This window comes from Anomaloglossus baeobatrachus, chromosome 5, assembly GCF_048569485.1.
Source record: "Anomaloglossus baeobatrachus isolate aAnoBae1 chromosome 5, aAnoBae1.hap1, whole genome shotgun sequence".
In the NCBI taxonomy this organism is placed as follows: Eukaryota; Metazoa; Chordata; class Amphibia; order Anura; family Aromobatidae; genus Anomaloglossus; species Anomaloglossus baeobatrachus.
Genome location: NC_134357.1, coordinates 524,257,358 through 524,281,395, shown reverse-complemented (window position 1 = coordinate 524,281,395; position 24,038 = coordinate 524,257,358). Strand labels below are relative to the sequence as shown.

The window sequence follows — 24,038 nt, the reverse complement described above, 5'->3', positions numbered from 1 at the left end:
CGTATGCGATGCCGGATGTGCGTCACTTTCAATTTGACCCCACCGACATCGCACCTGCAATGTCGTAGTGTGCAAAGTGCCCCTTAGTGTCTGACAACAATGGTCCAATCAAATTGTATAGAAAACCCCACACATCTAGTATACAGGTAAGGTCATGTGACTTACATCAGCTTCTACGACAACGTTACCTAAGCGTCACTACAGAAATCATATTACCTCACACATAAGCTTCTTATACTAAGAATGTCCTTTGTTGCCTATAGCAACCAATCACCGCTCCTATTAATGACCTGTAGCAAAATAAAAGCAGAGCTGTGATTGGTTGCTATAGACCACCTGATAAACATCCAGGTTAACTGTCAAAACAGCTAAAATATTACCTCATAAAACCCCACGCAGTTAGTATACAGGTAAGGTCATGTGACTTGCATCAGCCTGTCCATAATAGGAGTCTATAATAACAGATCTGTAGTGTGCAAAGCCCACCTAAGAGTACAGGATGTTGACTTGATTATTGATGTATTATCACTCTAGATATTAACCAATATTTACCCATATCCTGACTGTACAAATTGTTGATTTGATTTCTGATGTAATGCCATACTTAACCTTCAATAAAACGAGTTTAAAAAAACCCCAAAAAAACTGTCTTACGCGTTTCTGGCCTAGTGGCCCTTAATCTTAGACATATTACAACCAAATAGAACACAATATATACATGAGTACCCAGCTACTCCTTCAAACAGAAAAAAAAAACAAAAAAAAAACAGCATTTCCGATTTAGACGTGCCCAGGTTGAAAAAAAATCACAGAACGGGAAAATCCAATTCATGGTTCCCATGCTGGCAAATTAACCCTTCCACTGATTGTGTCGGGTCCATGGATCATATTATATAAGCTTGTAAATAATTCCAGTTGTTGTATTTAATTTTCGTTTGTTAATAGTTTTATATTTTTTATATTTTATTTAATTTTTTTCTGTTATCTTTTCTATAACACCAAATAAATAAATAATTATAATTGTTAAAAAACCGGGTCAACTCAGAGCTTTATAGAAAGATTATGCAGGTAACTCTATCTTACACGCTACCAGTAACCATCCGAACCATGTAGTGAAAAACATTCCAACCGGTGAATACACCAGGGCAAAAAGATCCTGCAGCACCCAAAGTGCTTATAACAAAGAATGTGAGTGTATTGGTAGGAGATTATCTAGTAGGGGTTATGATCAAGCTCTTATCGATAGGGCTAGAATGAAAGTGGATCTTAAGCCAAGAACACATTACTTGCGACAAGTGAACTCCTGTAAAGAATTAAATGATGATAATAGCTTGGTTTTTTGATTGATTCAACCTGGGCACGTCTAAATCGGAAATGCTGGGGTTTTTTTTTTTTTCTGTTTGAAGGAGTAGCTGGGTACTCATGTATATATTGTGTTCTATTTGGTTGTAATATGTCTAAGATTAAGGGCCACTAGGCCAGAAACGCGTAAGACGTTTTTTTAATCACCCCTGGATGTCCATCCAACATGTTTTTAGTCTTTTGAAATAAAGTTACATTTTATCATTTATCTTGGACGTGCTGCTGGATCCAATTCTTCTACCGGTTACAGCAAATATAAGTATTGTGAGGTCAGTCCCATATATTTGTACTACATGAACCTACAAATTTCAGTACATCCTTAACCATGGTAAGGAGATACTGGGAGTTATTAGTCATCATCAACACTCAAAATGAAGACAAAGGGGGAATTATGCATAAGTGAATTTATTGACTAATACACTGCAAAAGGAACCTAACCAGAGCAACAGCACCAACGTTTCGGCATAGAGCCTTTCTCAAGGTTGTTGCCTGAAAAGGTGTGGAGACAATAACAATAATGAGTGCATTATATACAGGTGATACACAGATTATATACAGAATAATACAAATATACATGAAGATAAGAGAGGAGCTTCATCAGGTGAGCTTCCCTCTGAGCGACACGCGTCGGGTCGGTGTCTACTCCCTGACACTCATATATGGTTCCCTGACTTGGGTGTTATTTCCCTGGACCCTCTGGGTGACTATCCCCTTATTGGTACCATGCCTATATTATTTTTTCTCTAGGTTACCTAGATCAAACCTCTCTGGGTTCCTTGTAGGCTTGCTTTGCTACAATCAGTGCTTATTTTCTCCCTTGCACTGCTGTATCTGCATTGGTGTATTAGTACTTTATTATTGGGGCCATTACAATTGTTGGCTCCATTCAGACTGATAATTTTGGTCTTCACACTGACGTATATTGTCTTAGTCGGTTTCTATGTTTAGTTCTTGTATTGATATACCTGCATTTTGATATATATTGCATTAGCACTTTATTTGTGGTCCATGGGACGAGTGTCTTGCTTCTTTTAAATGTTTTTATGGTGTTTGCACTGAATTTTCCTTCAATAAATTCCATGTTATATTATACATATTTATCTACTGAGTCGAGTGCTTCTTGCCTACTTCTTTTTCTCTTCTATACATATAGTCTGGTAGGCCTTGCACCCTCACTTTTTGTATTTTTGATACACTTTCCCTATGACTACAGCTGTGCAGCTCTGTCTCTTGCTTAGTACCTTGTCCAGATGCCATGATGACTTTTCACAACCACAGCTCGTCACTGCAGACTTCCATCTTCTCTGCTCTTCTGTAGCACATCATGGCACAATATCCTTAAAAGTAGCAGAATGAATATAATACTCCTATATAAAAGTATCTGCCCTATGCTGTGCCCCTGAATAAATAATTATCCCTCACAGTGTTCTCTGCACAAAATATGACCCACACACTGTCCCTCGAATAGCACATGCTCTCCACACTGCCCTTTTCTTTCCATATTGAGCCCCCTCTTCACAGTGTCCTTTACACTGTGTCCCCACTATACTACCTAGTCTTTACACTGTGCCCCCTCATCACACACCCCTCCTCCCTATGGCCTCACACTCTCCTCCCATGCTGACCACTCCATATACCCCCCCATACCCTCTCTATTTGTGCCCCCTTACATATTTTTTCATCCTATAATATCTACTCACTACCTCTGCACTCATTCCCCCTCACTCCCCATATTGTGTCGGTATAATTTCCTCCTTGCTCCTCCTTTCGGTTTCCACACCCATTCTGTTTGCTTGCTCCTTATACCGTGCCCTCAAAATTAGCCACAAAATTAGCCACTCGCTGATATACAGTTCTGAAATTCCCCATACTGTATCCTCAAAATTTATTTCCAGTTTGCTTCCCATACTGTGTTTGTATGTACTCCACCTCACTCCCCATATCATGTCTGTATACATTCCCCCTTCACTCTCTCTTAAAATACTGTCTGTATATATTCCCTCTTACTTCTAATATGGTGTGTAAATACATCCCCCCTTCCCACCATCTCTCTTCATACACTCTCCATATATACATTTCCCCACCCACTCTCCCCATACTGTGTGGCCATATATACATTCCCCCTCCCAACCCTCTCCCTATACTGTGTGGCCACATATACATCCTCCTTTCACACCTCTCTCCTCATAGTGTGTGGCCATATATACATTCCCTCTCTCCCCATACTGCATGGCCATATATACATCCCCCTCTCCACCCTCTCTCCCCATACTGCATGGCTATATATACATCCCCCTCCCCACTCTCTATCCCCATACTGCATGGTTATATATAGATCCCTCCTTCAAGGAGTTTGTATGTTCTCCCCGTGTTTGCGTGGGTTTCCTCCCACACTCCAAAAACATACTCGCAGGGAACCTAGATTGTGAGCCCCAATGGGGACAGTATGTAAAAGCACTGTGGAATTAACAGCGCTATATAAATTAATAAATATATAAATATATATCCTTTCCACCCTCTCTCTCCATACTGCTTGGCCATACCCCTTTCCCCATACTGTGTGGCCCTATATATATCCCCCCTTCCCACCCTCTTTGCCCATACTGTGTGGCCATCTATACATCCCGCTTTCCCACCCTCTCTTCCCCATTCTGTCTCCATATGTACACCCCCTTCCCCACCCTCTCTCCCCATACTGTTTAGCCATATTTACATCCCCCTATCTCTCCATACAGTGTAGCCATATATACTTTCCCCTTCCCCATCCTCCCTCCCCATACTGTGTGGCCATATATCAAAGTGCGCCCGCGCAGGACCTCGGTGCCGGCGAGTGTGTATGACGTAGGACGCGTCATGCACGCCGGCTTCAGAAGAAGGAAGACCAAGATGGCCGAAAGAGGTGGTGCCGGTCGCAGAGAACGGCGCCTCCCATCCAACTGTTGTGCACCGAAGCGACCTTCTAGGTGAGTATTATAAAGTATCAACCACCATTGCCAGTTTTTGTTTTTTTTTTAAACATTATTTTGCCGACTCTTAGCAGGGTTCATACATACAGGAAAAATGAGTCATTACGCAATAAAATATTTTTTTACAAAAGTATCAAAAGTATTTTATTAGAGATCTAAAACACATTATAAAAAGCACATGCAGGGTCTCCAAGTGATGAAAATAGCCTGAAAAAAAACTGGTCCTCACCATGGACTACATAATTAATTACCTAGTGGCACATTATATATTGGGATTTTGTTGAACTCCCTTGACTACACAATATTAACTCAAAAAAACTCAAAACATTTTTTTTTTAAGTAAACAGTTGATAATATTGGCTCATTATTTAGCAGTGCATTCATTCATAGTAATTTCATTACATTCAGTGAATCATGATAATAGTGGAATACAGAGCTTTAAATAGAGCTGAATAAGCATATCAATTTCAAGATTAATTTATTGGACCATACCTCTTTAAACAACTCAAAACTTGCAGCAGATTTTGCTTCAGTACATATATATGCCTACATCTGCAATTCATATATAAATAACTGTGCAGGTAAACTAGTCACTATGCAGTGATAAATCTAGCTGCCTCCAAGCTTCAGAATGAAGGAAAAGAACATTCTACACTCAATAGTGCACTAGTCATACAAGCTGTTCTAATGCTGCTAGTTATAATCTCATTAGAGGCCTCCAGGCAGTTTCCTCACCATGTAATAGCTGTTTAACAATGGGTAGCTAATGCCTCATTAGCAAATAGTGCTTGGGACTACCAACAGCAGCCCATCCTTATCAGTAATATGCATAACAAAGCAGGGCAGACAATTAGGCTATGTGCCCACGCTACAGGATTTACCGTGGATTTACCGCGGATTTTGCCGCGGATTTACCGCGGATTTGCCGAAAATCTGCAGCAGCAGCACTTCCAAGCCATTTCAATGGCATTTTGGAAATGCTGTGCCCATGCTGCGGATTTTTCCGCGGCGGATTTGCCGCGGATTTTGATCCGGAAAAATCTGCAGCATGTCAATTGTTTGGTGCAGATTTGGTCCGGATTTTTGGTTTTGAATGGGGGAAAAAAAAAAAAAAAATGAAATCCGCGGTAAATCCGCGGTAAATTCGCGGTAAATCCGCGGGTGCGGATTTGCCGCGAAAGTCGAGGATTTTCAGGCAGAAAAATCCGCAGGGACATTCTAGCGTGGGCACATAGCCTTAAACTCCTGTATTAGCACAGGTGTCCCATCTACCTAAATTCATGGCTATTTAAGGTCAGGTAGTCAAACAAAGGTCAAATTACCCATTTTAGTTTTGCAGTCTCCTAGGGAGGTCCCTCATGCCTCCAATGTGCATTTCGCACCTGTGGCTTCTTCAAGGAATATAATGTGTATTTTTAAAGTTCTACAGAGCAGCCTGCGCTCTTATATACAGTATGTTAGAATGCTGTATATAAGAGCCCAGTGATGGTGGCCGCAGCTTATAGGCCCCAAAACTGGTGACAGGTTCACTTTAAGGAGGGCTCGTGGGGGAGTGGGCTCCGATCCCCCCCAGTGATTCGGTGAGTTCCCTGCTTTGATGGTACTTTACCTCTTTACATTGCCAATTCCCTGCAGAGGATGAAGCAGTGTCAGAGCAGCAGGAGGAAGGTGCCAGCATGTTAAAACTCTTGTAAGGCCACATCTAAGCTCCTGCTGACATGCTACATTGGTTATGTTGCAATGGCGACACTTCTGATCTCTTCTCTGCCACGACTAACCCACGATCTCTGCTGTGGGCGGACCCTGCGAGGTTATCTGCCTGACAGCCTCACTCCGCAGCTTTGCTTTCTCTGTTTCCAACACTGGATGCACGCTGGCGGCACAGTGACAAACAGATTTCAGCGGTGCCTAATGAAGAGATATCCAGGTCGGCCCTTGAAAGTTGGTAATGTACACTTCAATTATGGGATAAACAATGAGAAGAGAGGCTCTTGATAATTTTTACTGTTGTTTTACCCATATTGGGCTAAGGATGCCGTTGGTTTTCGTGGATGTTGCTGAGGAGCTCAAGGGATCACGTTGTCACGTGCTCATGTCTAGCACTCCTTCTATTTTTTATTTGCATAATTTTAAACACTATTCAAGTTCGGTACAATTGTCACATTATCTTTATTCTATGGGCAGATACAATTACGACAATGCAAAATTTAAGGGTTTTGTTTTTTTACAGTTTTCTACTTTTGCACAATAAATTACGTCAAAACATATGTCAGGTTTCCGGGTTTTCCAGTCCTCTTTGGAAAGAGCTTGCCCTCGGTTAACATGGAGTTTTATGTTCTGTTGCCCTACTTCCTGTCCAGCTGCTTAAAAGGCCGCCTCTAAGCCTAGTCCAGTGCCTGAGTATACTGCTTGCTGTGTGCTCCTGCTTTGCTGCTGCTGCTACTTGATTACCTTTGGATCCTCCTGAAAATCTACCGACCGACTCTGGACCATACCCGGTTTCTTCAAACTGTGCCCGGACTCCGTCTGCCGTCTTTGGTCAGTACGTCTGCCCGGTTTCTTCCGGTTCATAACCATTCTGGACTTTCATCCCGTACGGACATTTCTGGACTTTACCGCTTGCCCCTTGTGTCCCGGCTGCGGCGCATTTAGGCCTTCCGGGGTTGATTGCCGGACAGTCCCTGTATAGGGGTTCGCTCTGGTGGTCTCCCTGGGGGAGTCCGGTGCGTGGCCCCGGGAATTCCCTTCGCTCCGTTTCGGAAAGGTATTTTCATGTGTTTGTTATACTGTGTATTTCCGTTGTGTATTTACCGTGGTTACATATCATAAACATCTTGTACCACAAACTCGTCTCTGGTTGTCATTGCCCTAACGCTATCGAAATCCTCAAAACATACAATAGTATTACTACATTTTTCTATTTGTTCACCCTATTCTGACACCCATAACTTTTAATTTTCCATAAATTAAGCTGTAAAAGGGCTTGTTTTTTGCAGAACAATGTGTAGTTTTTATTGGTACTACTTTTGCTACATGGTGCCCAATGAAAAGTAGTCTAGGTCTAGCAATAAGATAAGATGAACAAGTGGATAGTCATTATCCACTTACCTACAAGTCATAACTGATGCTGAACGTGGTCCCCGTTCAGGTCTATGCACCTTTGGGCACATCGGAGCATTTTGGCCAATACTGCTTGCAGCTCTTCAACATTGATGCTGTGGATAGTGTTTGTGATCTTTTCCTTGAATTTATCCAGGGTATATAGTTTGTTGGCGTACACTTTCTGGTTAAAAATTTCCCCACAGATAAAAATCGCATGTGGACAAGTCTAGGCAACATGGTGGCCATAACCCCTTGCTCACAATTCACTCCTCCATAAATAGTTCATTAATCTGTGCCAGTGAGTTTCATAAGGTATAGCATATTGCCCCATCTTGTTGGAAAAAGTAGGACATTTATTACTTCTGTTTGGTCGCAAAAATTGTTCAAGGATGTCAAGGTAAACCGCAATATTCACAGCTGACTTGTACAAAATACTCTTCGTATTCCTGACACCGCTCACCAAATGCCAACTTTCTGGCCATGAGTCAAATGTGAATATCCAGATGACCACTACGTCAAATTCTGGGAATTTACATGACATGATAAATGGAACCAAGCTTTGTCTGTCATGAAGTACAACAATGGGTCCAAATGTCCATCAACAGTCATAATTATAGTCAGCAACCACATATAGTAATTTACGCGCTTAGCTTTGTCAAGGTTTTTAAGTTCCTGCACTCATGTTATTTTGTAGGCATTGATAACACTGGAGAACAATTTGAAAAAATAATTCTGTTGAGTTAGGTTTTTGAGCTGATTTATACTAAAATTGGCATGCCGATTCCAAAAATGTAGTCAGTTTTTTTGTATCACATCAAGTTTTTCCTCCTCAACTTACCTGCCATAGAAGCACAATTGCACTGATTTCTGTAATAAGACTTGTTATCTGAGTACAATTCGACTCATATAGAGCTACGTGGCAACTTGTAAGAGTAGTCACAACTGAGACAGTGCCTATTTCTTATATATTTCATTTTTTGTTCATATTTGTACTATTTAAAAAAAAAAAACAACACTTTTTAGGTACAGTAGTTTACATATTTTTGAGAAGACAAAAATCCTATAGTTCAAAAACTTGACGTGATAGAGAAAAACTGAGATCATTTCTGGATTCAGCATCCAAAAATTAATTAAGAACAGTTGTCTGACCTAACTCCTAAAAAATTGCGTTCCCCAGTGTAATCAGAGTTTTCAGCACTCACTGACACATTGCATTGTATGTGACACACTAACTTGCCAACTTAGACGTAACTTGCCGTCTTAGAGTTGAATTTTGGGGTCTACTTGTAATCTGCTACTGAATTTCATACATGATTTTGTCCATCCTGACCGAAGAAGTCTTCAATTTTTTCATGTCTGTGAAAGAGCCAGTTTGATACCATTGCTGAACCAGACTGATGCAAAGTTTAGCTGGTGGTTTTGTTCCTGGGTATTTTTCAGTAAAGACTCTTAGGTTTGCTTAATCAATTTGCTTCACATATAGACTTCCACAATCATTATTTGCTGTTCCTTGGAGAACACCATCTTTCTTATACGATGTCCACAAGACTGAATAGGAAGGGAAAAAGCCGAAACGCTGCACACAGGTTGTCACACATAGAACAAGCAACTGTGGACTCCTTCAAAGAACGTGGCAAGGATTTTTGGCAGTGGACTACTTTTCTCTTTTCCACCCTGTACATACAACTTTTTGATCGCTTTTTAGAGATTATTAGGTGAATTTGCGGGACTCCAGTTTGGTGTCAAGGTCAGTGGCACCTGATGGCTTGATGGGAGACTTGGAAATCTCTTACCTTCTGGCGTCCTCTGTGCAGCTAGTGACTAGCCAAGACTGGCGCAACATCATCTGTGCTTCACGAAAGGCATTGCTCCTGCCCTGACATATCAAAAGCCTCACCTGGGACGCCGATGGGTAAGAAATTTCTGGACTGTATCTGCAATCTACTGTGTAATTTTCATCTTACTCTAAATACACAAAATGGCTTCCAGCTTTCAGACAACTATACACTATCCTAACATACAATGAAACAAGAGAAGCCCAAACACAAGCAAATACTGCAAACATTTATTTGATTGGAGTCAAGTTTTGGATTCACATATATGTAAATATAGCCACTTGAAAAAGCTTGACCGTGAAACGTGCATGATGGATATAGTGGTGCTCTGGTTTTTCAACACTTTCCTATGTCCCAATCAGGTCTGTAATATTCTTGTTTATGCAGTTTCCACGTTTTCAAATTACAAATTGTTCCTCTCCTGTGTGACTCTTCTGATGCGCAGTGAGACTTGATTTCTGGATAAAACATTTCCCACATTCTGAACATGAAAATGGCCTCTCCCCTGTGTGAATTTTCTCATGATTAGCAAGACTAGATATGTGGATAAACCGTAACCCACATTCTGAACATGAGAATGGCTTCTCCCCTGTGTGACCTCTCAGATGTACTGTAAGATTTGATTTGTAGTTAAAGCTTTTCCCACATTCTGAGCAGAAATATGGGTTCTCCCCTGTGTGACTTCTCATATGTACAATAAGATTTGATTTGCTCTTAAAAGATTTCCCACATTCTGAACATGAAAAAGGCTTCTCGCCTGTGTGAGTTCTCTGATGTCTAATAAGATTTGAGTTACTATAAAAACATTTTCCACATTCAGAACATGAACATGTCTCACTTGTGTTATTTCTCTTACGTGTAATAAAATCTGGTTTCGTCATAAACCCTTTCCCACATTCTAAACTCTCTCGTGTGTGAATTCTCTCATGTTTAACAAGACTTGACCTTTGGTTAAAACATTTCCCACATTCCGAACATGAATATGGCTTCTCCCCAGTGTGAATTCTTTGATGTATAACAAGACTGAATTTCTGAGTAAAACATTTCCCACATTCTGAGCATAAAAATGGCTTCAATTTAGTGTGAATTCTCTGATGTACAATAAGATAAGCTTTCCGTTTAAAAGATTTCCCACATTCAAAACATGAATGTGGCTTCTCCCCTATGGAATTTCTCTGAAGTGCAGCAAGATGTAATTTGTGATGTTTGTTTTGTTTAACATTCTGTGATAATACAGAAGATAGAAGTGGTTGAAAAGTATCAGATGACAGAACTTTGCTACACAGGTCTGTGTTTATAGCAGGAATGATGGCATCGTCATAAGAATTTTGTGTGATCTCTTGATCATCTACTTTAAAATCTGATGTCTCCATAAGTCCCTCTGAGTTTCTGGTACAGTCATCTGCCCAAAAGAAAAAAAAAAGTGATTTTGTTTTTTACTAATATTACTGTAATGTTTTATTGATTTATTATCCTGTCTATGTATAAATATTAGAACACAAATTGGAAGGCATAAATAAATATTATATTTTCTCATTCAAGTTGCCATACACTTTAGAAGTGGAAAACTTGCCTTATTTGAAAGGAATTATGGCTGATATAAACAATATGTGTGCAGTTTCAGATCTTAATCAGTTTCTTGCGGTGTACTTTGCAAGTCATGGGTGCTTGCCGTTGTTTTTTTTTTTTTAGAAACCAATAGCTCAAGTTACATAAAAGATAATTTCATAAAAAATATTCCCTCATAATATATTTCTTTATCCTGTAAAACCTTTACTTTTGCCCTCTAATTTTTTCTCTTAAAACAGAAATATATCATTGAAGTTGTATGCTAATGAGTTGCAAGTGCAGCAGGATTGGACAATACACTTGCAGTTCTCCATTTTTTACTTATTTCCAGTCCATTGCCTTCCTTTTTCTGACTGACAAGTCAACTCTTGTTGAAATAAGGTACAGAATATGTTTTTAACTTTAGTAGGTTAGGGACTGTCTCAGATGGGTACACCGTGACGAGGTGAGACAGCTTCTTACCTTTTTGCAAAAATGTATATACTAAGTATCCTGTTTATTAAGCACTTGCAATTTATTTATTTATAGTCAGGGTATTTTTTCTACAATTTTCTCCTTGGTTTTTTTCTTGTTGAAATAAGTATTAAACATGTCACCAATATTCTAAGTAAATATATTTCAAAATGTAGAAAACACTAACAGAAATAGATAAATACTACCGCGTTACTTAATGGGGAGAGGGTTTAGATGGACCTAGGTATGTTATGGATGTAAAAAATAAGTCAGAAATAGATATACTGTATGTAGTAAAAATGATATGAATTTTATTTAGCATATAAAATGAATATATTTAAAAAAAATCATAAGGCAGCGAACGACAAGCTGGGTGCTCTGTGCTGCAGCAGGATAAACCTGCTCTTATCAGATCACAGATAACAGGATTCCCGGCTACAGGAGGTGTAAAGGTGGCTTTACACACTGCAACATCGCAAACGACATCGCTGTAACGTCACCGGTTTTGTGACGTTATAGCGACCTCCCCAGCGACATTGCAGTGTGTGAAACACATCAGCGACCTGGCCCCTGCTGTGAAGTTGCTGATCGCTACAAATCGTTCAGGACCATTCTTTGGTCCTTTGTTTCCCGCTGTGCAGCAAAGTCTCAGTGTGTAAAGGGGACTTTACAGCGACTTCGTTAGCGACTTCCCTTTCAAAAAGCTGCTTTAAGCCTGCAACACACATCCGTTTAAAACGTGCGTGTTTGGTCCGTTTCCGTACATACCGGAAATACGACCAAACGTGCACATATGTTTTTTTATGTTTAAAGGCACACGTGCGTGTTATTTGGTCTTCCGAGAAATGTCCGTGTGTGATGCAAAATGTCGTTACTACATGTCGGAAGACAGAGTAGCGGGATGAGAATGAACTCGGGTGAACTTCACTGTCATGCCGCGGCTCTGTCTGTGTGCCGTGTACTGATTAGCGGTCACCTGTGAAGGATTCACCGGTGACCTCTAATCCCCCGAGTGACTGAAGTGTCCCCCCCTCTCTCATACTCACGATCCCCGATGCTGCACGGCATTCACACTGCTCCGGCGGCTTTTTCTAATTTGAAAAAGCCGGCCGCTCATTAAACAATCTCGTATTCCCTGCTTTCCCCGCCCACCGGCGCCTATGATTGGTTGCAGTGAGACACGCCCCCACGCTGAGTGACAAGTGTCTCACTGCACCCAATCACAGCAGCCGGTGGGCGTGTCACTATGGAGTATAGAAATAAATAAATAATTTAAAAAAACGGCATGCGGTTCCCCCCAAATTTAATACCAGCCAGATAAAGCCATACGGCTGAAGGCTGGTATTCTCAGGATGGGTAGCTCCACGTTATGGGGAGCCCCCCAGCCTAACAATATCAGTCAGCAGCCGCCCAGAATGGCCGCATACATTAGATGCGACTGTTCTGGGACAGTACCCGGCTCTTCCCGATTTGCCCTGGTGCGTTGGCAAATCGGGGTAATAAGGAGTTATTGGCAGCCCATAGCTGCCAATAAGTCCTAGATTAATCATGTCAAGCGTCTCCCGGAGAAACCTTCCATGATTAATCTGTAAATTACAGTAAATAAACACACACAACTGAAAAAATCCTTTATTAGAAATAAAAAACACATTCCCTGGTTCACCACTTTAATCAGCCCCAAAAAGCCCTCCATGTCCGGCGGAATCCAGTGAATTCAGCTGACAATAGTATTGATAAATCTCCGCTATGGAGGATGGAAAAGTGGCACTTATGGAAATAGTGGCACTTTTGGGGGTAAAAAGAAAGTAAGACACTGTCATACTTTCGGGGAAACACGGTAGTATCGCGATCAGCTGAGCTGTCACTGAGGTTACTCGCGGCCACCGCTGCATCCACCGCTGGATCCAGGTAACCTCAGTGACAGCTCAGCCGATCACGCGGCTCTCTTCATTTGCTGCGTGGAGGTGACAGGAGCGGCGGTTTCTTCTGCTGCTCCGGTCACCTTCATGCAGCAGAGCTGGAAGCGACGCTGGACCATCCTGGATTCCGCCGCACATGGAGGGCTTTTTGAGGCTGATTAAAGTGGTGAACCAGGGAATGTGTTTTTTATTTCTAATAAAGGATTTTTCAGTTGTGTGTGTTTATTTACTGTAATTTACAGATTAATCATGGAAGGTATCTCGGGGAGACGCCTGACATGATTAATCTAGGACTTATTGGCAGCTATGGGCTGCCAATAACTCCTTATTACCCCGATTTGCCAACGCACCAGGGCAAATCGGGAAGAGCCGGGTACTGTCCCAGAACAGTCGCATCTAATGTATGCGGCCATTCTGGGCGGCTGCTGACTGATATTGTTAGGCTGGGGGGCTCCCCATAACGTGGAGCTCCCCATCCTGAGAATACCAGGCTTCAGCCGTATGGCTTTATCTGGCTGGTATTAAATTTGGGGGGAACCGCATGCCGTTTTTTTTAATTATTTATTTATTTATTTCTATACTCCATAGTGACACGCCCACCGGATGCTGTGATTGGGTGCAGTGAGACACCTGTCACTCAGCGTGGGGGCGTGTCTCACTGCAACCAATCATAGGCGCCGGTGGGCGGGGAAAGCAGGGAATACGAGATTGTTTAATGAGCGGCCGGCTTTTTCAAATTGGAAAAAGCCGCCGGAGCAGTGTGAACGCCGTGCAGCGCCGGTGATCGGGGATCGGTGAGTATGAGAGAGGGGGGGCACTTCAGTCACTCGGGGGATTAGCGGTCACCGGTGAATCCTTCACAGGTGACCGCTAATCAGTACACGGCACACAGACAGAGCCGCGGCATGACAATGAAGTCGGGTGAAGTTTACCCGAGTTCATTCTCATCGCGCTACTCTGTCTGCTGTCTGCCGACAGTTTTCACGGTGGTTTTCATGGTTTTCACGGATGTGTGTTTTAGGCCTGACAACGTCCCCAATGACTAGTTAGGTCGTTCTGCAGGTCCGGATCGCTGTTGCGTCGTTGGCCAGGTCTGCCTGTTTGACAGCTCACCAGAGACTTTGTAGCGATCCCGGCCAGGTTGGGATCGCTGGTGGGATCGCTAGAAAGTCTCAGTGTGTAAAGGGGCCTTTAGTAAACCCAGCCCCCAGGGATGCCCAAGGGAACTAAAGAGAACTAAATAAAATGGCACTCCAGCCAAGCTCACAGACTTCTACCCCAGGGATAGGGATCTTACCTTGCCGAACAAGATGGCGCCGGTGTCCCCCTCAGCTTCTCCCCGCTCCTCACAAGGAGACATAGGTGGCATGGGAAGCAGCATGGGCATTCCCCTCACAGAGGAAACGATGCAATCCCTGCTGAAAACACTGAAGGCTTCCCTGGAGGATGATCTCAGAAAAATAGTCAGAGAGCTGAAAGAGGAGATCAGGTCTCTGGGAGATCGTACAGAGCATATTGAAACTAAAATAGCTGAATTTGCAACATCACATAACAATCTGATAGATGCCAACACAGCTTTAGAAAAGAAGGTGGAGGCACTGAAATTTAAAATCAGTGATATAGAGGACACATCCCGATGAAATAACCTAAAAATCAGAGGGATTCCCTCATCAGTAGCAGATAAAGACCTCCAGGAATACTTCCACAAGTTTCTGCAGCTTATACTCCCTGGATGGGACACCAGAGACCTGATAGTGGACAGGATTCATAGAGTCCCTAAATCCAAAGGCATAGATCCAGCTCTGCCTAAAGATGTCCTGGCTAGACTTCATTTCTATAAAACAAAAGAAGGTGTGCTGCACACACTGAGGGGAAGTCCAGCCCTGCCAGACACTTTCATGGGACTAAAAATCTTCCCAAATCTTTCTGCTACAATTCTTAAGAAGATAATTTGCCCACCTTTCTAAACTCCTTAGAGATCAAGACATCAAGTATAAATGGGGCTTTCCGGTGAAGATGATAATTTTCAAAGATGGAGGCACTCACATATGTCATACTTCTCATCTGGGCAAATTGCTGGATGACTGGGCTATAGCCCGCCCACCAAACCCTGGTGGGCATGAGAATCAAAGAGGCTCTCCAGACAGGATTAACCCTTAATGGTCAGCAGCTTAGCTGGGACTCCTTCCTGCTTATGGCACCTGCTGTCCCTGCTCATGTGACACGGGATGTCACATAGCCCCCCTGATGTTCTCGCCTATGGCGAGCAGTTATACTACGGGCACCCTACTCGGGGAAAACCGATGATGTTAGAATTTTTTTGTTTTTTGTCCTCTTCTCACAAATGTTCCTTAATTTTTTTCGGAAATTTCTCTCAATTCCTTGCTGGTCTAATCCCTCTCATCCTTGATGGCGTTCCGAGGAATTCAACCCCCCCTGCGGATCCAATATGAGAATTAAGATATTGTCTATTAATGTGAACGGACTCAACTCCCCAACAAAAAGGTCAATGATGTGGAGAGAGGTGAAGGATCTAACTGTGATATAGCATGCATTCAGGAAACCCACCTTCTTTCAGCAGATAACAAACGGCTACTTCATCCAAGGTTTCAACACGCCTTTTTTGCTAATGACTCCAAAAAAGAGGAGGAATGGCCATTTTAATAAAGAACTCAGTGGCCTTTAAATTGATAAATGTCAGTTATGGAGTGGATGGAAGATATATTATTTTGTATTGTTATATCAACAGCATCCCTTATACCTTGGCAACGGTCTACTCCCCGAATTCATCACAATTGACCTTTTCTAGGAAATTCTTCCAAGCCTTCAGAGATACTGCCACAGGGGCGGAAATCATCTGTGGAGACTTTAATATACCTGTTATGCGCACCATGGATTGCTCCAACATCAACATCCCACATGCTAAGGAACTTAAGCATCTCATCGATGAATTCCATTTTCATGACATCTGGAGATATTGCACGCATCAGAAAGAGACTATGCATTCTACTCTTCCAGGCATCGCTCATACAGTAGAATTGATTTTTTATTGATCGACAGCATATCTATAAGTATTTGTGTGGCCGCTGATATTGGTTTAATTACTTGGACAGACCATTTGCCGATCTCTCCGTCTGTTCAGGGTAGCTTTAATGTTTAAAATTTCCCCAGGCGGAGACTGAATACCAGCTTGCTTGTTAGGCAGAAGGTACATGATGAAGTCGAGTCAGTGTTAACAGAATATTTCAAACTTAAAAACAATGGGGAAATTTCTGACGAGACCCTGTGGGCTGCTCATAAAGCAGTAGTCAGAGGGCAGCTCATAAAAATAGCCTCCATCCAAAAACAGCAAAAAGACGCAGATATTAAATATATATTAACCCGTATTCATCACCTTGAATCCCTGAATAAAACTAAAGCAACCCCTAACTTGACTAAAGAAATTGTAACCCATAGATTCCAACTAAGATCCCTACTCCTGCAAAAATACGAACATAATCTTAAAAAAAAAAATAGATCAACATTTTATGCTATGGGGGATAGAGCAGGGGTCTTATTGGCAAGAAGGACGAAAAAACGTGAGATTCAATCTAAAATAGAATTCCTCAGGGACCCAAACGGAACAATTAGTAGACATCCCATTGAAATAGCAGAAGCATTTGCGAAACACTATGAGGCCCTGTATAATCTAAAATATTATTCCAACACGTCACAGCCGACTCAATTGGATATACAGGGTTTCCTAGACACCCTGGATCTTCCCCGGGTCTCAGATGAGCAATTAGAGGAACTTAATCTTCCCCTTACCACACATGAAATCATAGGTGCCATCAAAATGACTAAATCTAACTCTGCCCCGGGCCCCGATGGGCTGCCATACGAATATTACAAACAATTTACATCCACTCTGTCCCCCTTTATGTTAAAAACCTTCAATTTTTGGCAAAATAAAGGGTCAATTTCCCCAGACAACTTAGAAGCAATTATTACCACGCTACCCAAGCCAGGGAAACCTGCAGACACCCTGGCCCATTTCACTCCTAAATTGTGATGTTAAAATTTACGCCAAACTAGTGGCAGATAGACTTCATACAGTGATCCCGGCCTTAGCGACTCCAGACCAAGTTGGTTTTGGGACAGGCAGGCCGGATGCTTGACTTGATTGGACTGGTGTAGATATTGGGTGAACCCAGTGCATTCCTGTCTCTTGATGCTGAAAAAACCTTTGACAGGGTGCACTGGAGATATCTGGAGAGAGTTCTAACAAAATTCGGGTTCTTGGGGAAAATCAAGTCGTCCATTCTAGCTCTCTACCTCTCCTTAAAACTTGCACTCGGCATTAGCAAATATCCAAAAACACTCCAAGTGTATAAATCATCTGGAGCAACTAAAAAAAAAAGTACACCTGCGATGGTATCGGTCCCCAGCCAACCTAGCACAGTTCCTCCCAAATTATTCACAGCATTGTTGGAAGGGCTGCCTCCAAAGGGGTACTATTGTTCACCGCTGGTGGGCTTGTCCCAAAGTTTTCTCATTCTGGTTGGAGGTGTTTGGCCTGATGGGTGAGCTGACAAGCAATTACCGTATTTTTCAGACTATAAGATGCACCGGACCATAAGACGCACCCTGGTTTTAGAGGAGGAAAATAGAAAAATAAAATTTTAGGCAAAAAATGTGGTCATGACACATTGTTATGGGGCGAGGATCTGCTGCTGACACTGTTATGGGGGTAATGTCCCCAAATTCTCTGCTAAGGTACCCTATCCTGGTATATGCCCTCATCCTGCTATATACCCCCATCCTGCTATAAACTGCCATCCTGGAATATGCCCTCATCCTGCTATATACTGCCATCCTGCTATATGGTCCCATCCTCCTATATACCCCAATTTTGCTATACGGCCCCATGCTACTATATACACCCATCCTGCTATATACTGCCATCCTGCTATATACCCCCATCCTGCTATATACCCCCATCCTGCTATATGGCCCCATGCTGCTATATACCCTCATCCTGCTATATGGCATGTATCCTGTATCACACAAAAAACAATAAACATTTATACTCACCTTTCCTCGCTCCATGCAGCATTGCTCCTCCCCCTGTCTGTGGCGGCAGCAGCGCCGCTGATCTGTGTGGAGCCGTCACTGGTCACTTCCCTGCAGCATCGCGATGTCCTCCTGTCTGCCTGTCAGCTGACTTGCGTGGAGACTAGCGGCGCGCACAGTGATGACGTCATCGCTGTGCTCACCGCTCTCTACACAGATCAGCTGACCGGCAGACTGGAGGACATCGCGGTGCTGCACGGAAGTGGCCGGTGAGTGTACCGTACTTATTCACTGCATCCCGTGCTGATAATGATGCACGGGGGTCAGTGAATACAGCCGCACATGATCACTCCAGGCTGTAGTTGCCAGGGGTGATCACGGCCGGCTGTTAATTCTGCTCTTTTCCCCTGAGGAAGCCTCCTATTAGGGGGCGATATGCGTGGGGTGATCCTGCCAAAAACCTACCCCTCTTGATACCCTGCTATACACTTGTTTTACCCTCCTTGGGACAGTGAGTATGGGACTAACCCGCATTGCCCTGGACTACCGTATAGGGTGTGCCTCAGTTCTACCTTGCTAGCCTATACTATAACAATATATAGGGTGTATGCAATTGTCTGCTGTATCTTTTGCACTTTTTTGGCTGCAGTCTACACTTGCAGATTTAGACTAGGGTAATTAACCTCTGATTCTGTGAGCAATATCTCGGTCCCACAGGGACTGACACACATACACTTTCTGATTAGGATAGTGTTTGTAGTCCTGTGCTTATTGTTGCGCTGTGTATGCATACTGAAAACACACAAGCGTTGCTTGGGGCTGTTTATCCCGGCTCTGTTTGTGGCATTGTAGTCCTCTATAGGTTTTTTATCTATACCATTTACTATACTGATGTGAATAAATTGGAACAGGTCTACTAAGATCTCTGTCACCCTAAAATGACAGCTCATTACTTTTGAGGTATTACTGTTTCCTGTTTATACCATCTGAGGCTCTGCCCAAGCACATATGCTATTATTTTATTGTCATGCGGTCTTTGATACATGCTGTATAGCAGGACACACTACTTGTTCATATAATATTTGTATGAGGGGTATAAAGAAATTCTGTGATTTAATTCCATATTTATTACAAATGTTTTTTTGGTTTGGGGATGTATGTTGTTTTTAAATGTTTTTAATTGTCCATATGTGCCTTTCCTCCCAGTGAGGAGAACCATGTATTCTCTGTTTTTGTAATAAAGATTTTTACTTTTTATATGATCTAATCTTCTGGTGATCCCTTGACAGGTATACTCTTTTCTTCTTGTTTTGTTGTATCTCATCGTATACCTGGAGATCCCATAGGGTGGTGCCCTTCCTCTCCATATTCTACGGCCGGCTGTTAATTATGCGCGCACCCCCCCCGCCCATCATCCCGCCCACCTGTCAGTGTCTGCTTCAGCGCTAAGGGATGATGGGCGGGAGGATGGGCGTGGATATGTTATGAGCGGGCCCACGTGGTCACGGCAGGCGCTGCTACAGCCTGCTCGTGCCCCCGATGACCCGCTCCACCGCAGCACCCTCATTCCCGGCCACAGCCCTATATTCAGACCATAAGACGCACCCTCAACTTTCCCCCAGCATTTGAAGGAAAAAAATTGCGTCTTATAGTCCGAAAAATACGGTATATCAATCCAAACCAGGGTCTGGCAGTGCTAAACATGGGTATAGATGAGTTCACTTGGGAATCCAGGGGTTTATTAGTTCACATTCAAGTTGCTGCCAGATATTACATAAATAGCTATTGGAAATCCCCAAAGACACCTACATTAGTTGAACTATATAAGCAAATTAATCTACAATGCCAATACGAGTTCTGTCTGGCTCACTCCATCCACGCCAAAAACAAAATACTTCAGATTTGGGACATGTGGCTAAACTCTGTATATGCTTCCCCTGTCAGCCATCTGTTTCCAGAGCAAACTGTCTGATAGGAAAAAGTGGGTCAAATAGGGTCAAAGAGAGTGTTACGCAGGGAGGTCACCCGTAGCACATGTCAATATTCAAGGTGTGTATATCTCTGATGTTTTTACTGCTTGGACTAGCCCGGAACGCCATCTAATTCCCCCTCCTTCCACCCACTTCCCTAGCTGCCTCCTTGCAACCCTCCATGGTCCCCCCTCACCCACCTCTCTCCCCCCCACCCTCTCTCCCTTTCCCCCTTTTTGTACTGTAACTTCCTACAATAAAAATTGATTGGATACAAAAAAAAAATCTTGCATGGAGCACTTGGTTGTGGCCAGTTTATGGTGAAATGATGTTCTTTACACTTCCATATTAAGGCCCTAAAAGTGCTCACTGGAACCTTCGTAGTTTAGAAATTCTTCTGTAACCAATGTCAGTATGTATTACAACTATAAGGTTGCAAAGGTCTTGACACAGCTCACTACTTTTACTGATCATGAGATGGTTCTTGTGTGGCAAGTTGGTAATGAGACCCTTTTTATAGGCCATCAGTTAAACCAGCTGATATTATTGATCAATAAGTGGCAGGATTGCTTTCTATTCACTGATAGATTTCAGCTTGTTTCATGACCTTCCATGGCTTTTTACACGTCTCTCTCTTCATGTGTTCAATATTTTTTCCTTGTGTCACTTCTCATTATTACACATTTGCTACATTTATGGACAAATATGGTTTAATTTCTTTGCCTGTGTGGATTGAATGGCTTGTTACAAACATATAGTGAGAATTTCATGTCAATAGCAGCTTTAGATATATATTTACTTAGAAATTTGGTTGCTTGTGTCAACAATTTGTGCAATCCATACCTTTTTTATTTTTCCGTCAATGAGGTATAAACTAAAATTTGATCTGGGTAATTGGGTGTGGCTGAGCAGAGCATTAATTCTATAGTTCAGATTTATTTTTTATTGGCATTTACCGTATGATCCCAGTTATAAATATTTTTTTTGTGACAGGCTTAAGTCCTACAGTTATGGGAAACATTTTTGACATTGTGATCCCAAGGGGAATGACTTGACTGTTCTTACATAACTGTTCGATTGGTGTATCACAAACAAATTAATATCAGCCAGATGGATGGGGTTGTATAGGCCACATTTACTATCTATTGAAAGCTAAAATCACGTTAGGAATTATAGCATTAATATATTCCACCTGGGCTCTCCAGGGGGGCAGATATCATGATGATCGGGAATCCCATAATTTTTTGGGACCAGAGGCTTGTGCCACTGACGAGCCCTCATCTGAGATCACCAAGGGAAGGTAGGTAGAAGTAACTGTTATCTAATAAATACAGTTTTCTCCTAGTTCAATCTGGAATATAAAGTTTTCTCTAGGATTGTCCCATATTTCAACTGAAGCACTTCCCTTCAAAAAGTGAATTGTGCCATTATTGTGAACACAAGTCAAGTGCTTTTCTTTGTTTATACTTTTTAATTTTTAAGTAACTATTTATAGTGTATTGTTTTGTCCCCTTTGTAATTTTTATGTTTGTACAGCAACTCACAAGGGGTAAAGGTAACACACTAGAAAACTGGAACTGACCCTACTGGTTCCTGTACAGACTATCCAAACCCTGCAGTCCCTATTGGTTCCTGCGTGAATTAGAATAGCCCTTACCATTGACTAAATTATGGCAACTTAGCTCTATGCTGCCTGATTGGCCATCGAGCACTTCACGTTCTTCCTAAGGAACTGGAGGGCAGAGCAGAGTGCAAATTACCTACAGAAGGGAAGGTGTGCTAAGATAAGAAGTAATCCTAGAGTGATTAAGACAAACAACAAAATACCAGAGATGGTGAAAATTGCTAAAGAATATGCCGCCTAATTACTAAAAACAAATATAAGATAGGTGTAGAGGTGAAATCATAAACAGCAGAAAGAGGTATCCTAGCTGGTCTTCCACTGACTGGCAGAAACTGGACTTCAAAATGAGAATATCATCAACTAAAGGAAGGTATTTAAAGCCCCACTTGAACGGTGATTGGGCAGGCAAGCGAGTAAATGAATACATATGTTACCCTGATAGAACTAAAGCAAGGATAACATAAACTAAACACCTGAAGAAAAGGTGTATCTGCTGTGGTCCAGGGGACAGAGAACCTGACCACAGATCACAGACTCAAGAGTTTAAATCCAGAAGCATGACAGTAATATCTTTTATATAGTTTTAGAAACTGCCTACTTTCCTGATTAAATATATAAAATTTAATCGCTTCATTCCTCTTGCTCTATAAACCTCATCCCTGTAGCCTCGTGAGGCCAAATATTACCAGGAACGAGTGTGCAATAGGCCAAAAGGTCCATAGACAATTGCGGTGACATATCTGATTTTGATGTGAGGGTCGGATCAAAATCAACAATGCAAGTCTCTAGATCTGTAATAAAATTCGACCATACTTGGATGTCATCCGAGTGCAGTCTGATTTTTTTTTTTTTTATGGACTGTCAAAAAAGAAAAGGTGTTGAAACTTTTTTTAGTTCTCCACTTACAAGAAAAACAGATGATAAAAGTCTAATCAGAACAATTGGATGGTTTCTTGTACGCTGAACAACTTGATGTGAGAATGAGTCCTAAGGGCCGGCTTTTCCTGAGTAACAACACAGCAGATATACTGTGTCCTGATAGGCGCTGCTGTTGAACATCGGGACTCAGGTGTCACTTTCAGGGCTCGCTCACAGGAGCGTATAACATGGTTGAGTGCTATCTGATACCTATCGGACCAGTGTGATACTAGGGGGCGCTGCAGATATGCGATTGTTTTTCTTGTGCCGATTTGGCATGAGAAAACAATCACTGCATGCTGTAGGTGCCTCCGTAAACCGGATCATGTGCATCCAAGCAAGTCTACGGGTGTGTGTGTGTAAAACATCGGACTGCACTCACATGTTAGCAGTCAAATATATGCAGATAGGTAATGGAAGGATGGAGAGACTAAGGGGTACTTTGCACGCTGCGACATCGCAGGCCGATGCTGCGATGCCGAGCGCGATAGTCCCCGCCACCGTCGCAGTAGCGATTTCCTTGTGATAGCTGCCGTAGCGAACATTATCGCTACGGCAGCTTCACATGGACTCACCTGTCCTGCGACCGTCGCTCTGGCCGGCGACCCGCCTCCTTGTTAAGGGGGCGGGTCGTGCGGCGTCATAGCGACGTCACACGCCAGGCGGCCAATTGGAGCGGAGGGGCGGAGATGAGTGGGATGTAAACATCCCGCCCATCTCCTTCCTTCCGCATATCCTACGGAAGCCGCAGTGACGCCGGTAGGAGATGTTCCTCGCTCCTGCGGCTTCACACACAGCGATGTGTGCTGCCGCTGGAGCGAGGAACAACATCGGACTGTCGCGTCAGCGTAATCATGGATTACGCCGACACTGCACCGATGATACGATTACGACGCTTTTGCGCTCCTTAATCGTATCATCTAGCCTTTACACACTACGATGTCGCATGGGATGCCGGAAGTGCGTCATTTTCAATTTGACCCCACCGACATCGCACCTGCGATGTCGTAGTGTGCAAAGCCCGCCTAAGTTCACAATCTTCTCCGCACCTGTGATCCGATTCTCACATGTGAGAGAATCCGATCACAGTATAATGACACTTGGCGCATGCTCACAGTAGAGTCTGAGCTGAGTGTCATTAACATATTACATCCGATCCTCTCACATAAATGCTATACGCCAGCGGGACTCGGCCTCAGCCTGTGTGTTACAAAACCAAAACTGAAAAAATGAATGCAAACAACATAATGTTCCATATAAAAACATAT

The 24,038-nt window shown here is 42.6% G+C and overlaps 1 protein-coding gene across 1 annotated transcript in view; it reads right to left on the bottom strand.

Annotated features, from left to right (window-relative positions):
- The window catches only part of LOC142312887 (uncharacterized), a 206,464-nt gene that overhangs the window by 64,785 nt on the left and 117,641 nt on the right, over positions 1 to 24,038 (bottom strand). The window contains exon 18 of the mRNA XM_075351872.1: positions 9,696 to 10,667. Within this exon, the coding sequence (XP_075207987.1) occupies positions 9,696 to 10,667 (972 nt within the window). The remainder of the gene's footprint in view (positions 1 to 9,695; positions 10,668 to 24,038) is intronic.